Source organism: Echiichthys vipera, assembly GCF_963691815.1.
Source record: "Echiichthys vipera genome assembly, chromosome: 18".
In the NCBI taxonomy this organism is placed as follows: domain Eukaryota; kingdom Metazoa; phylum Chordata; class Actinopteri; order Perciformes; family Trachinidae; genus Echiichthys; species Echiichthys vipera.
In genome coordinates this window covers 12,985,637-12,999,824 of record NC_139843.1, presented here as the reverse complement: position 1 = coordinate 12,999,824, position 14,188 = coordinate 12,985,637, and the positions used below count along the sequence as shown (strand labels likewise).

The 14,188-nt window shown below is 41.4% G+C and overlaps 1 protein-coding gene across 1 annotated transcript in view; it reads left to right on the top strand.

Moving 5' to 3' along the window:
* Window positions 1–3,396: 3,396 nt before the first annotated feature.
* Window positions 3,397–14,188, top strand: part of LOC310960529 (IgGFc-binding protein) — a gene marked incomplete at its 3' end in the record, with an annotated part of 41,243 nt that continues 30,451 nt past the window's right edge. The window contains exons 1-20 of the mRNA XM_083932243.1: window positions 3,397–3,414; window positions 3,980–4,026; window positions 4,186–4,209; window positions 4,621–4,647; window positions 5,191–5,214; window positions 5,690–5,716; window positions 6,490–6,608; window positions 6,944–7,222; window positions 7,366–7,464; window positions 7,597–7,762; window positions 8,106–8,506; window positions 8,609–9,185; window positions 9,276–9,859; window positions 10,104–10,656; window positions 10,743–11,341; window positions 11,521–11,678; window positions 11,789–12,189; window positions 12,324–12,520; window positions 12,800–13,195; window positions 13,319–13,602. Of these exons, the coding sequence (XP_083788369.1) occupies window positions 3,407–3,414; window positions 3,980–4,026; window positions 4,186–4,209; window positions 4,621–4,647; window positions 5,191–5,214; window positions 5,690–5,716; window positions 6,490–6,608; window positions 6,944–7,222; window positions 7,366–7,464; window positions 7,597–7,762; window positions 8,106–8,506; window positions 8,609–9,185; window positions 9,276–9,859; window positions 10,104–10,656; window positions 10,743–11,341; window positions 11,521–11,678; window positions 11,789–12,189; window positions 12,324–12,520; window positions 12,800–13,195; window positions 13,319–13,602 (4,970 nt within the window). The 5' untranslated portion in view covers window positions 3,397–3,406. The remainder of the gene's footprint in view (window positions 3,415–3,979; window positions 4,027–4,185; window positions 4,210–4,620; window positions 4,648–5,190; window positions 5,215–5,689; window positions 5,717–6,489; window positions 6,609–6,943; window positions 7,223–7,365; window positions 7,465–7,596; window positions 7,763–8,105; window positions 8,507–8,608; window positions 9,186–9,275; window positions 9,860–10,103; window positions 10,657–10,742; window positions 11,342–11,520; window positions 11,679–11,788; window positions 12,190–12,323; window positions 12,521–12,799; window positions 13,196–13,318; window positions 13,603–14,188) is intronic.

The window sequence follows — 14,188 nt, the reverse complement described above, 5'->3', positions numbered from 1 at the left end:
TTTTTCTCTTACTGTGCATGGTGCTTAGTGGGACTTCTGGCATTCCTTGCCTTGAACAATCCTCTTCAGATCTGGCTTGTATTCAGTTGTTGCCACTCGAAGCAATTCTTTCACATGGGTGTCAGTCAGAACAGATCGATGCTTTGATTTCACGTGTTTCAGGGTAGAAAACACAGACTCGCAGACGTATGTTGACCCAAATATTGACAGTATCTTAAGTGCAGCCCGTTTGACATTGGGGTATTTTTCCATTGGCACACTTTTCCAGAACTCAATGACCCCTTCCCTTAAAGCAGGTTTCAGTTGCTCCTCCTCACAAAGATCGATAATCTCCAACTCAGCCGCAGCCTCATCTGTGACTAGCGGGGCTTTCAAACAGTGCGTCTCCACATTAAATGGGTCAACGAGGAATGCAATCTGTGGCCTTTTCAGTTGTAGATCACGGAACCGGGTCACGAAGCTTTCGTGCAGGTTTTCAACCAGTGTTGCATATCTAGCTCTTTTCTTATTCAGGGCGACGCTGGTGCCCGTGGCTTTTAGTAGAGTGGGAAAATGCGTTAAATCTCCCTTTTGAATATGTGCCTTGAACAGCGTCAGTTTGTTGACATACGCAAACACACTTTGCACCAGGTCAGGCAGCATTTTTAACTTACCCTGCAGGGTCAGGTTCAGTCTGTCCAAGTGACACAGCATGTCAACCAAAAAGGCCAAATCCATAATCCACTCGTGGTCCGAGAGCTCGGGATAGTCCTTGTCCTTCTTTTCCATGAACAGTTTCACGGCATCCAAAAGCTCAAAGAAGCGAGAAAGTACCTTGCCTTTCAATAGCCACCTCACAGTGCAGTGCAGCGGCAGGTCACCTGGAAGCTCTTGGTCCAGGTCAGCGATAAGATTCTTGAATTGCCTGTGGTTAAGCGCATGTGTACGGATGTAGTTGACGATTTCCATCACAGGCTTCACGACGTTGTCTAAATTCAATGATTTAGACACGAGTTGCTCCCTGTGGATGATGCAGTGGAAATTCCAAAACTCGGGAAATGTTTGGTCAGCTTTGCACAGCCCCACAAGCCCGTTCACAGACCCGATCATGGCTGGCGCTCCATCCGTGGCTATTGCAGTTAGTTTCTGTATGGGCAGATTTGCTTTCGCAAATACAGCCATCATTGTTTCTTTCACATCTATGCCACGGGTTCTGTCTTTTAATGGCACAATATCAAGGAGTTCTTCTTTGATCACACAATCGTTTGACACAGATCGTGCAAATATTGCCAATTGAGGCTTGTCTTGTATGTCACAACTCTCATCCAATGCGACACTAAAATACTCACATGCTTGAAGGGCAGAGTGCAACTGTGATTCAATAGTCGTGTTAATGTCCGATATTCTGTGTTCAACAGTGTGGCGGGACAGCTGGACTTCTGATACCATTCGTTTTAGCTTGTCGTTTTCAGGAGACAAGATTTCAACAACGTCACTGAGGCACTTTTTAACGAACTCCCCTTCATTGTATGGCTTTTTAGCCCGCGCAATGTTCCAAGCCAGTTGATACGATGCAAGCGTTACGGTCTCTGAGGACTTCGTAAATTTGTGGAAAAACTGTTTCTGCTTTTCTGCCTGGCTTTTCAAAGTGACCAACTTGTGCTTGCGAAGTTCAGTTCCTTTTGGAAATTCCTGGTCGATGTTAGCATGGAGTGAGCTGAAATGGCGCTGAAGATTTGACGCTTTGAAATGCGCTAATGACGCCTGGCATATAAGGCAGAATGGCTTGCCATTACGCTCAACAAAAAAATATAAACTCTCCCATTCTGTTAAAAACGTCCTGTGTTCATCTTCATATTTTCGTTTGGCTGTGCATTTTTTCCCTGCCATTTTGAAGGCGAACTTGACACAATTTGTTTACTCAAAAGATTTTGTCCCTACTGGGAAACTTTGCCGTATTTTCATCTAACGCGCATGCGCGTTTGGCGAAAGTACCGTATTGAACTCAAGCGAAGCGAACACGCACATTAGAAAAAACACAAACCCAAACTTCGATATGAACGTTAGAGCCGCATGAAACCAGGCAAAGAGCCGCATGCGGCTCGGGAGCCGCGGGTTGGCCAGGCCTGCCCTAATAGATTACACTGAGCTACTGTGCACTACGCTTGACAACTTATTCACAATAACTTATGCATAATGATGGGCATATTTTCTAAATCCCCTAAGTAGGTGAACTCTTCACCACCTTTCCAAAACAGAAACTAAAGAGGGCGTTGGATCAGAATGTGTTCACACCTGTAAATAACTTGTCAGTCAGTAAGACTTCAAAGCACTCTAACAACATGAACTGAGAGGTTGACTGGAAATGTTAACTCCCTTATAAATATACCATATGGAAATTGTTCATGTAGTATGAAGTATAGAATGATCATTTTATTGCCCGCATTGCACAGGGTGGAGGCAGAAATCTCAGAGATGAGTATCTCAAAACATTGGCAGATAAAGCCAAAACTATCTAGCTTGAATAGATATCCTGCAAACGTGTGGTTAGTCACCAGCGATTTGTGTTCTTTAATACTTAGTAACTTAGTAGTACCGTAGTAATGAGCACGTAACTTTAGAGCAGGGGTGTCAAACTCCAATTCAGAGACAATTTGGACAAAAGTGGCAGGCCAAACTCAATATTTACTTTAAAAAAAAAAAAGACTGCAAATGTGCATGTTTTCCCTTCTCTCCAGATTTGAAATGTTTATGTCTTTACCTTCATAAACAGATAATCTGCCTCCCACCGGTGTGGAAAAGCTCCTGTTTTCCATCTTTCTTTTGGCCATTTTTGGGGAGGGTTGGATTAAGTTTGTCAAAAGAGACTGGTAGCATGGATGCTCATGTTTGTCAACAGAAAAGTAGACGTTTATGTGCTTTATACTCGTGGGCCAGCTCTCACAGAACCATGATATGATCTTGCGGACCAAATATAATTACACCGCGGCCAGATTTGACCCACAGGCCTGAGTTTGACACCCCTGCTTTAGAGTTTCTGTAATTAGTCAAACCTTCCTGTGAACAATATTGTTTTGACATATAACATGTTAATAAATACCCCTTTTTAAATTGTTTTTATATTATTTGTTGAAATGGGCTATATGAATTAACTTGCCCTGACGTGCCTAAGTACTAAAGCCTTGGGTAGAATATTACACCTCCTTTTTTTATTTCTGCTGAGCACAGTCAGATCATCTTCATTATTCTTAATGCACAATGGAATGTTTTGTTCACTTGTAATGAGGAAGAAAGATTTAATCCATCTGATATTCCCGTAACTGGTCAAGCAACAGTTTTATGGGACTGTGCCAGCTTTTACCACATAAAGTCTTAATGCCGCGCTGCAGAACCGTAGATGAGAGGTACAAGAACAAGAGAAGCCCATATGAACAGGTAATTCATTTATTTTGTATTAATGATTCTATAGCATGTCCTAAACCAGTGGGGCTGATTTCCATCTGAATTATAGTAACAACTCAAATGATACTTTTACACTATTTCTCAATTTGGCTTTGGCTCGGTTAACATTCTCTAAATTGTAAGTGCAATTGACACAATTCAATTTGACGTGTGGCTGGTGCTAATTTATAAAAAAACTAAAAATCATAGAAAATTAGGATGAGCCAAAGAAAAAGTGATTTATTATCTATGAAGATCTGGATTCAGATGCAGATCCAGAATTTCTTTAAACAAGATAAGGCTTAGATAATAAGATACTGTCATATTTATTTATTTATTAGTATTTATCTCAGAACTTAAAGTTAGTAAATGTTTATTAAAAATATCTGGAATAATGTGAATTTGAATCTTTAAACAGCTTTTGCTATTAAAACTGTACAACAATTGTACTATTTGTGAATGCTTTCTAGTTGTCTTGTGATACATTTTGTTTTGTAATTCATTTATATACAGGTTTGTTTTTGTTTTTTTTAGCAGATTTGAATTTTGAGTTTTGCAGGATAGCAAGTCAAATCATGTTGCCTGTGCTGCTCTTGGGGATGATAAGTAAGTATTTATTTGAATGATAAAATTCAATAAAATTCGCTTTTATTTCTATTGATGCATTCACATAAATTAACTAACTCAGTTTTGTTTATTGATTTTAGCAGACGGATTTTTTCATCCAATAATATAAATGTATTTATGTGTTATGTGTGTTCATAGGTACGGTGACTCCTCAGAGTACACGTAAGTTGAGGCTTTTGTTGTTTTGTTCATTTGGTCATACTCTTAACACAGTTCAAAGCAGTTATTACTTCAAGGTTACACCTAATACTGCTATCACTAGTCGCGAATTTTGATATATATATACACATTTATATATATTTATATTTATTTATATTTTTTTTCACATTCATATTTATTTTCACATGCACTAAGCCAATGTGGAAATTGACCAAGTATAATGACTGTAAGCCATCACAACATATCCTCAAGTATCATACATGAATTCTATTAGAATAGGGTCGTGTCACAATTTCAGTCATGGAAATCCAAGTCAGGATCGTCGATTCCCCAGTATGTTTCCTCTCCCCACCCCTGCCTGTTTTCATGTGTCCAAAGAAAAGGAAAGAGAAACAGTTGTACATTTGTTTTCAGGTATTCCGACTCCTCCTCCTACTTCGGGTAAGTTAAAAATGTCATTTGTTCACACAGTTCATGCTGTCATATCGCACTTGATCCCATGATCTTTATTTAAAGATCTTTTAAAATGTGACAGTTGTCAGGACAGAAAACCAATGAGCGGCTTGTCTTTATGAATCAAGACTTGATTTGCATTACTGTCATCACCTATTTAACAGTAGCATCACCGTCAGTGCTTAAAAAAAAGAAGTTTAAATTGGGCACCAAAAGTCAGATTGAGTTATGGATTTGGAGAATCGTGACTCTGCTATATCATGGTACACAGTTTACACCAATGGCAATGCTTGGTGTTACATTCATATAGCACAGCAAAAGCTAAGGGTGTGGTGGTTTGAGAGGTGCAGCATCACGATGGACGTGATAACTGGCTGAAAGGCGTTTTTCACTGCCCCCCTCTGGCTGTACCTGGGATGTGGTACCACTAACAGTGATGTCATCAGTGTTAGTTAATCAATAAGCAACATTTTATTGATCTTAGCAGACTGATTTTTTCATCCAATAATATTAATTCATGTGTTTTCGTAGGTATGGTGACTACTCAGAGAACACGTAAGTTGAGGCTTTTGTTCTTTTGTTCATACACTTAACACAGTTCAAAGCAGTTATTACTCCAAGGTTACACCTATCACTGCTGGATTACAGCTAAAACCACTGCTGTATGCTTGGTTGTTAGCAGGAATGAGTGGCTTCACAGAAGAATATGTTGGCTGTAGTTTTGTCAAGTCAAATTTGAGTCACTAGTCGCTAATTCTGATATATATATACACATTTATATTTATTCATATTTATTTTCACATGCACTAAGCCAATGTGGAAATTGACCAAGTATAATGACTGTAAGCCATCACAACATATCCTCAAGTATCATACATGAATTCTATTAGAATAGGGTCGTGTCACAATTTCAGTCATTGAAATCCAAGTCAGGATCGTGGATTCTCCAGTATGTTTCCTCTCCCCACCCCTGCCTGTTTTCATGTGTCCAAGGAAAAGGAAAGAGAAACAGTTGTACATTTGTTTTCAGGTATGCCGACTCCTCCTCCTACTTCAGGTAAGTTAAAAATGTACTTTGTTCACACAGTTCATGCTGTCATATCGCACATGATACCATGATCTTTATTCAAAGATCTTTTAAAATGTGACAGTTGTCAGGACAGAAAACCAATGAGCGGCTTGTCTTTATGAATCAAGACTTGATTTGCATTACTGTCATCACCTATTTAACAGTAGCATCACCGTCAGTGCTTAAAAAAAAGAAGTTTAAATTGGGCACCAAAAGTCAGATTGAGTTATGGATTTGGAGAATCGTGACTCTGCTATATCATGGTACACAGTTTACGCCAATGGCAATGCTTGGTGTAACATTCATATAGCACAGCAAAAGCTAAGGGTGTGGTGGTTTGAGAGGTGCCACATCACAAGGGACGTGATAACGGGCTGAAAGGCGTTTTTCACTGCCCCCCTCTGGCTGCACCTGGGATGTGGTACCACTAACACTGATGTCATGGCGTACTGACTCTATGAAGTACACAGATAGGTATTCAGGTGGTGTTGAATTGCTTTTTTTAAAATTAGATCTTTTTCATCGGAATCATTTTGACTGATAGTGAAAGTATTACCAGGACCCTAGTTCACCTTAATAGAATGGTGTATTTGTTGTTTTATTGTTTTCTGTTCAGGTTGGACTGTTTAGTAATAAAAATGTCCACAAATGGCTCATATGTGTAATAGCCTCTAATATGGATTGTTATTGGTTAGGTGTGTTGATCTAGAAATATTGAAAATATGATAGGACATTTTATCTTTGTTGTATTCTTTCTACAGAAGGCCCCCTCTACCCAATTGCTGGAACAAAAAGCTCTCGAACAGATGACGGAAGTTCTCCTCTAATTTTCCTGCTAAGACCGTTTGTGTATTTTGGCCAGTTCTACAATCAGATTTACGTATGTAAAGAAATATTTTAAGAAACTATATGATGATTAACAAATCAATTCTATGATAAGAACTGTTTTGTAAATGTGCAAAAAATAGTAAATAAGTTAATAACAGAGGGAAAAAAGCACAATACATAATCAAACTAAAAAGACTTTGTTTAATTTGAACTGATCCTTAATGTTTCAATTTCCAACGAAGAATTGCTATACTATAATACAGTATCTGTAATATGGTATAAAATACTATTGCAATAAAAAAAATGTTTATACTCGATAACATGTAATTGTCAGTGAGTGAAGTTGATGCCTACTAATTCTTTGAGAAATGGTTTATTTGTTTTTAGGTAAATCACAACGGGGACCTGACCTTTAATGCGCCTTTTAGTACATATGTTCCTCGAAGATTTCCATTGCATGGCACCAGAGACATCATCGCTCCATTCTGGACGGATTTAGACAACAGAGAAATTGGTCAGATCTACTACAACCAATACACCAGTGGCACTGTCCTCCAACAAGCTACAGAGGACATCAATGTGTACTTCCCAGGGTTGAGCTTCAATGCCACATGGGTCTTTGTTGCAACATGGTATGAGGTGGCCTACTTTCCAAATTCAGGAACAGTAAGTCATCTTGTGTTGAATGGGGAAGTACGTGTGTGTGTGTGTGTGTGTATTTGATCTATTACTATGTTTACTATAATAATAATAATAATAATAATAATAATAATAATAATAATAATAACAAATTCAATTTTTCTTTCCAGCGCACAACTGTCCAAGCAGTTTTGATCTCTGGCGGCCGGTACTCATTTGTACTGATGAACTATGGAATAATAGCCATAACAACACGGCACAACGTGCAGGTTAGAGACAGTGCAATTATATACAATGTACTGCAAAACATGTTTTTAAGATGCCAGGTTTACCATAATTCTGAATGCAGCAATGGCAAAGATTAAAAGAATAAAAGTTATTGATGTGACTGGTACTTACAGGCTGGATATGACACGCGTCAGTCTCCTCACCATTTCACCATCCCTGGTTCATTCTCTAACAATGCAACGGGCAACTACTCAAGTTTCAGCCTGACCAGCAATGTCAATGTACCTGGTCGCTGGGCATTCCGTGTGGACAATGGATCAAGAGGCTGCACATTCAATGGTAAAATCAGAGCCAGGAGGTGCTTCTTTAGAGTGATGCACATAATGTGACCATCATACAATAAATCTGTACTTGTTGAACCAATGAAAACTGTTTTACTGTATATGCTGCACACAGCTGAGTACTGTGCACTGAACTGCTGTTACATTAGAATATGATGACATACAGATTATTAAAGTTGCAACTTCATTTTTAATTTAATTGATTTATATTAGTATTCCAAAGCAGTTCTCAAAAAGTCAAAAACACCCCCAAAACGTGGTTGGTGGTTTAAGTGGTACTAGTGCTCTGCATGTTGAAATCCTTGCCTTACAAGGAAAACTATTCTTTATTTTTTTTCAAGGTGAACCTGTACAGCTGGGTGACTCATTCTGGAGCGACAGGACCTGCGCACAGAAGTGTATCTGCACCTCAGCGGGCCTGCAGTGTCACAGCCAACCCTGCAGCTTTTCCCAAATCTGCCAACCGACTGACTTTCAGTTCTCCTGCCAGACAGTGGAGAGAGGAACCTGCACCATAAGTGGAGATCCACATTACTATACCTTCGATGACAAAGTGTTTCACTTCCAGGGCACCTGCACTTATGTCCTCTCTGAGCAATGTGGTCATGGCCTGGCCTACTATAGAGTTGAAGGCAAGAACGAGCACCGGGGCAGCACTCATGTTTCCTGGACACGACTGGTCAAAGTGTATGTCTATAATGAAACCATTGAGCTTGTCAAGGGACATCCTGGTGTGGCTAAGGTTTGTGATTTTGACTGTGTTAATACTGAAACATAGACTCTTTCAAATGATTTCTAATATATTTTTTTGCTACTCTTGATGTACTTGCTGTTGTGATTGCAGGTTAATGGCAATTTTGCAGCCACTCCAATCTCCCTGAGCAACGGCACGGTCCAGGTTTATGAGTCAGGTTTTTCTGTGATCGTAAGTACTGACTTTGGCCTGGAGGTGTCTTATGACACAGATCATTATGTTAGGATCAGTGTGCCCTACACTTACCAGAATGCAACATGTGGCCTGTGTGGAAACTTTAACAATCGCCCTTGGGATGACTTTCGAACCCGCCAAGGTGAGGTTGTGAGCTCGGATGTGGTTTTTGCCAACAGCTGGCAAGCATTAGGAGACGATGAGGCTGGTTGTGAGGCGCAGTGTGGAGGTCTGGACTGTGCTGCTTGTACTGAGGCTCAGACGGCTTTGTACAGCAATTCTGCCCATTGTGGTATCCTCCAGAACAGCTCTGGACCTTTTTCTGCTTGCCACGAACGACTTCCCCCACAGACCTTTGTGGAAAGCTGTGTATATGATCTGTGTGTAGGAGAAGGCTACCAACCCATTCTGTGCCAAGCCCTTAATGTGTATGCAAGTCGATGTCAACAGAACGGTGTACAGCTCCCAAGCTGGAGGAGACAGGGCTTCTGTGGTATGTCAGTTCATCAATCAACATTATTTCAAATATCCTTTGAGTAAAATATCCATGATGTCAAGATCAATGTTGTATTATTTTGTCTAGAAATACCCTGCCCAACAAACAGCCACTTTGAGTCCCAAGGCACAGGATGTCCAGCTACCTGTGTAAATCCCAATTCTACCCACAACTGCCCTCTCCCTGCCCAGGAGAGCTGCATCTGCAATTCAGACTACATCCTCAGTGCTGGGGTCTGTGTCCCTCATGCTCAATGTGGCTGCAGCTTTGAGGGTCGCTACTACCGCTCTGGGGAAACTGTAATACTTGACGAGGACTGTGGGAGACGTTGTAGCTGCAGTTATGGCTCCATGACTTGCCACTCCCATGGTTGCGGCCCCCTTGAATCCTGCAGTGTCGAGGAAGGAGAAAGAGGATGCAGACCAAACAGCTATGGAACATGTTGGATAAGAGGCCCAGGGTCATATCATACTTTTGACGGACTGACATACCAGTATCCTGGTGCGTGTCGATTGTCCCTTGCCAAAGTAATGGGATTGTCTCCTCATCCACATTTTGTGGTGACGGCAGAAAAAGTGCCCAGAGGCCAACAGGGTTTTGCCCGGTTGCTAAAGTTTGAGGCAGAGGGCAAACAAGTGTCCATTGAGATGGCAAGTAGCAGCAGAGTACAGGTAAGTGATTGGAACTTCTTTAAAAAGACTTGATTTGAATGTGATATATCCACCATTTTAAAAGTGTGGCATCTGATCACTAATCAAAACAAATTTGGCAAAATGATTGCTGACCAGTGAAAAACGTGTAGTAATTTTAATATCATTATTGGCACTGTTTAATGTTCTTTAATCATGTGATCTTTTCTCTTTAATATTTAACAGCACATACATTTGATTAAATCTTGTCTACATGGCCCTTTAGGTTGATGGTCAGGAGATCAGATTACCATTCAGCTCGGCGTCCAATCGCTTCCAAATCTACCACAGCAGCATTTACAGTATCATCCTTCGCACCTCCTTTGGTGTAACAGTGCAGACAGTCTGGCCTCACTTTGTGCGTGTAACTGCACCTGGTATCTACAACGGTTCACTGGGTGGACTCTGTGGTAATTACAATGGTCACCCACATGATGACTTCCGCACCCCCAACGGTATTCTGGTCAACAACTCTCAGGACTTTGGGGACAGTTGGCGAGATGGGTCCCTCACTGCACACTGTGTGGAAAGGTTAAATGGTAACTCTACAACAAATTACAACTCTAGTGAGTACTGTGGCATCCTTAGCTCACCAAACGGGCCATTTGTCCAGTGTTGGGCCATCATGGACCCACGGCAGCATGTGGATGCATGTGTGCAGATTATTGGAGCCTCTAGAGATCCAGCATCAGCGCTATGTGAGGTCCTACGAGATTATGCACTAATGTGTCAACAAAAGGGTGTTACCCTTGGACACTGGAGGAATGCAACTAACTGTGGTAAGCACTTTGCCTTCTTTTGGTGTTGGTGGTTTTGATATAATATCAGTGATGTTTGCTGAATAAATTGCTTTGTCTTTCTCTAGAGCAAAACTGCCCTCTAAACAGCCATCATGAAGGCTGTGGAAGCTCTTGTCCTTCCGCCTGTCCCAGCCTCTCTTTCCCTTTTACCTGTGATACTGTGTGCCAGGAGGGTTGCCAGTGTAACGATGGTTTTGTCCTCAATGGCCACCAGTGCGTACGACCTACAGCCTGCGGATGTCATCACCAGGGACGCTATCGGGAAGGGGGCGAACGTTTCTGGGATGGTGAGGAATGTCAGAGCTTGTGCACCTGTAATGGTGCTACTGGGGCAGTCCGCTGTATCCCCAACTCCTGTGGACCCCAGGAGTCCTGCCGTGTGGTGGAGGGTGAGTTTGGATGCCATCCCAGCCCTCATGGCACGTGCTCTGCCTCTGGTGACCCTCACTACCTCACCTTTGATGGCAAAGCCTATGACTTCCAGGGAACCTGCCGCTATGTTTTGGTGAACCTGTGTAATGACACTGATGGACTCCATCAGTTTTCTGTGGAAGCTAAGAATGAGCCATGGAGTGGGTTGCCATTTTCAATCACAGCTGAAGTCTTTGTGAATGTGTGGGGCTATCGAGTGCATATGTCAAGGGACAGCCATGGTGTGGTACAGGTGAGAGACACAAATTTAAAATCCTTGAAGAAACGCTTCATCAATTCGTTCATCTTAATCTACATCTATTTTTAATCTACATTGGATTTGACAGCTATTATTTTCAAAACCTCCTAATAGTTGCAATACAAATACAAATCCATGGCACTTCATTGTCTTCTGTTTTTCCAATGTTATAGGTGAATGGGGAAACGAAAAACTTACCAATACTCTTGAATGGAAGCCGTGTATCCATCTATTCAAGTGGATCTCGCACATTTGTCAGTGCTGATTTTGGCATGAGTGTCACATACGATGGAGGGAGTACAGTGTCTGTCTCTGTACCTTCAAGTTACAGGTATCTGCCATTAACTGTAGCCAATAATAAATATTATACCAAATATTTAACACATGTAGCTTCAATCATATTTTTGCCTCGTATGCATTTCATTATTTTTAACAATACAGTGGTAAAACATGTGGACTTTGTGGAAACTTCAATGGAAATCCAAATGATGAGTTCAACACCCCGTCTGGAATGATGGTTACCTCTCCAGATGAGTTTGGGACAGCTTGGAAAGTGAGCGGGAACTACTCCTGCAGTAATGGGTGTGGGTCCTCCTGCCCACAATGCACCGATGAGCAACCCGCTAGAGCTCAATGTGAGGTGATTCAGGCAGCCAACGGCCCCTTCAGCTTCTGCCATGAGCAGGTGGACCCAGCACCATATTTCAGTGACTGTGTGTTTGATGTTTGTGTGGCGAGAAATCGAGGCCAAGATCTTCTATGCAGGGCCATTGAGGCATATGTCAGTGCCTGTCAGTCTGCTAATGTTCGGATCTACCCTTGGAGACAGAACACCACCTGCAGTAAGTCAACCAGTCAATGTGTTGATTATCTACTACACAAACGGCCTAGGGAACAATCAAAAACATGTATTCTAAGACCTGCTTAGAGACTCTTGATCATCCGACAGCTATCATTTTTTTGTTCACTTCTAAAGGCCTTGACTGTCCAGCCAATAGCCATTATGAGCTGTGTGGTACCGACTGTCACCACACCTGTGCCAGCAGCGTTGATGCCAGTTGTGAGCAGGTTTGCTCTGAAGGATGTTTCTGTGACGAGGGTTTTCTCCGGAGTGGGACAAGATGTGTCCCTATAGAAAGCTGTGGCTGTCAATATGATGGCTTCTACTATGATGTAAGTCATGATCTACAAATTAATAAAACGTCAGAGCTTTCTCAATCAACTTTCCCAAACAGGGTCCAGAGAGTATTCAGTTAAAACAGATTTGTGATGAAGGTTCACGCCCATAGTTCTCTGTGAAGCTTGTTAAAAAATTATTGTTATTGTACTGTCTTCTGAATGTTTATGGGCAGCAAACATTTTTTTCCCATTCCCTTTTGCGCTCAGAAGTCTTTTGGTCTTATTAATGTACGTTGTAGCACACAATTCATTTTAAATCTTCACATGCTTCAGGCTGGAGAGTCCTTCTGGACAGAAGGTTGCTCCCAGCGATGTGAATGTCATGCTCCCAATGACCTGCGCTGCTCTGCTGCATTGTGCACCCCTGAACAAGAGTGCACTATCAGAAATGGTCAGCTGGGCTGTTTTGATGCAATGTCTACTTGCACAGTGTGGGGGGACCCACACTACATCACCTTTGATGGGGCAGTAGCTCACTTCCAGGGCACATGCTCTTACATCATTACTGAGAGTGGGAACCACGGCACCAATGAAACCCAGTTCCAGGTGGTAGCCACCAATAATCACCGTGGAAACAACCGTGTGTCATTTGTGTCAGCAGTCGATATATACCTCTCAAATCAACCAGAGAGAGCGTATGTCAGGATTGGACCCAACAAAAGAGTAAAGGTAAACTCTTAATTGCTTTCTGGATTAAAACTTTCTCTATATGTCTGGTATAAAGTAAACATAGGTAAGAACAAGTTCCTCCTCACACCTTCTTCGTCTTTCTCCAATCTCTCATCACTCCAGGTAAACGGAAATTATGTGTCTCTTCCCACCACTTTGGGAACTTTAGCTCGGGTGGTGAGAGAGGGAAGCTACATAGTTGTCGATGCCATTGACTTGGTTGTCCAGTTTGATGGACAGAGTACTCTACTGGTCAGAATGGGCCAACACCGTCAAAACAGAGTCACCGGGATGTGTGGAAACTTTAACAGCAATCCTACAGATGACAAAGTCCTGCCCAATGGCACATTGGCACAAAATGACAATCACTTTGGACACAGCTGGAAGTCCCCCACAAGCCAAACAGGGTGAGGTAAAAATGACTTGTGTGAAGTTTCCCACACAAGCAAAATCAGGACTGCAACTAATTTCTTTTTGATAGTCATTGATTATTTAAATAATTAGTTGACTTATTGGATAATGAATTACTAAATGGCTCTGTTTAGCTTTCAGCTTTTCAATTTACCTTGAGGTTGTTTTGGTGTCATGTGCTAACTAACAATAAAAACAATAAAAAATAATGTTAATAAACATTGCTGCTGTTGAAGATACTACTACATATTTCTGATATAAGAAATTTAAAAGAGGAATCACAGGCCAGAAAAAATGTTTTTAAAGTTTTTCCTTGATAACAAAAGAAAATTAAAGAGCCATGAATTCTGTGCACATCATTCTGAACTCATCATCCAGAACTCCACCATGCCTCCTCTTCATCTGCTTGTGCATTAACAAAATGTTACTCTGAGCAGAGATAGGTCGAAAGCGAGATTTCTCATATGTATACAAAGCGATGTAGTTCATCTCCACAGTGTGAAACAGCCTTGTGATGACGGCTTGTGATGTGAACACTTATTGACAATTATATTTGCTGGTGACTAATTTTGTCATTGATTT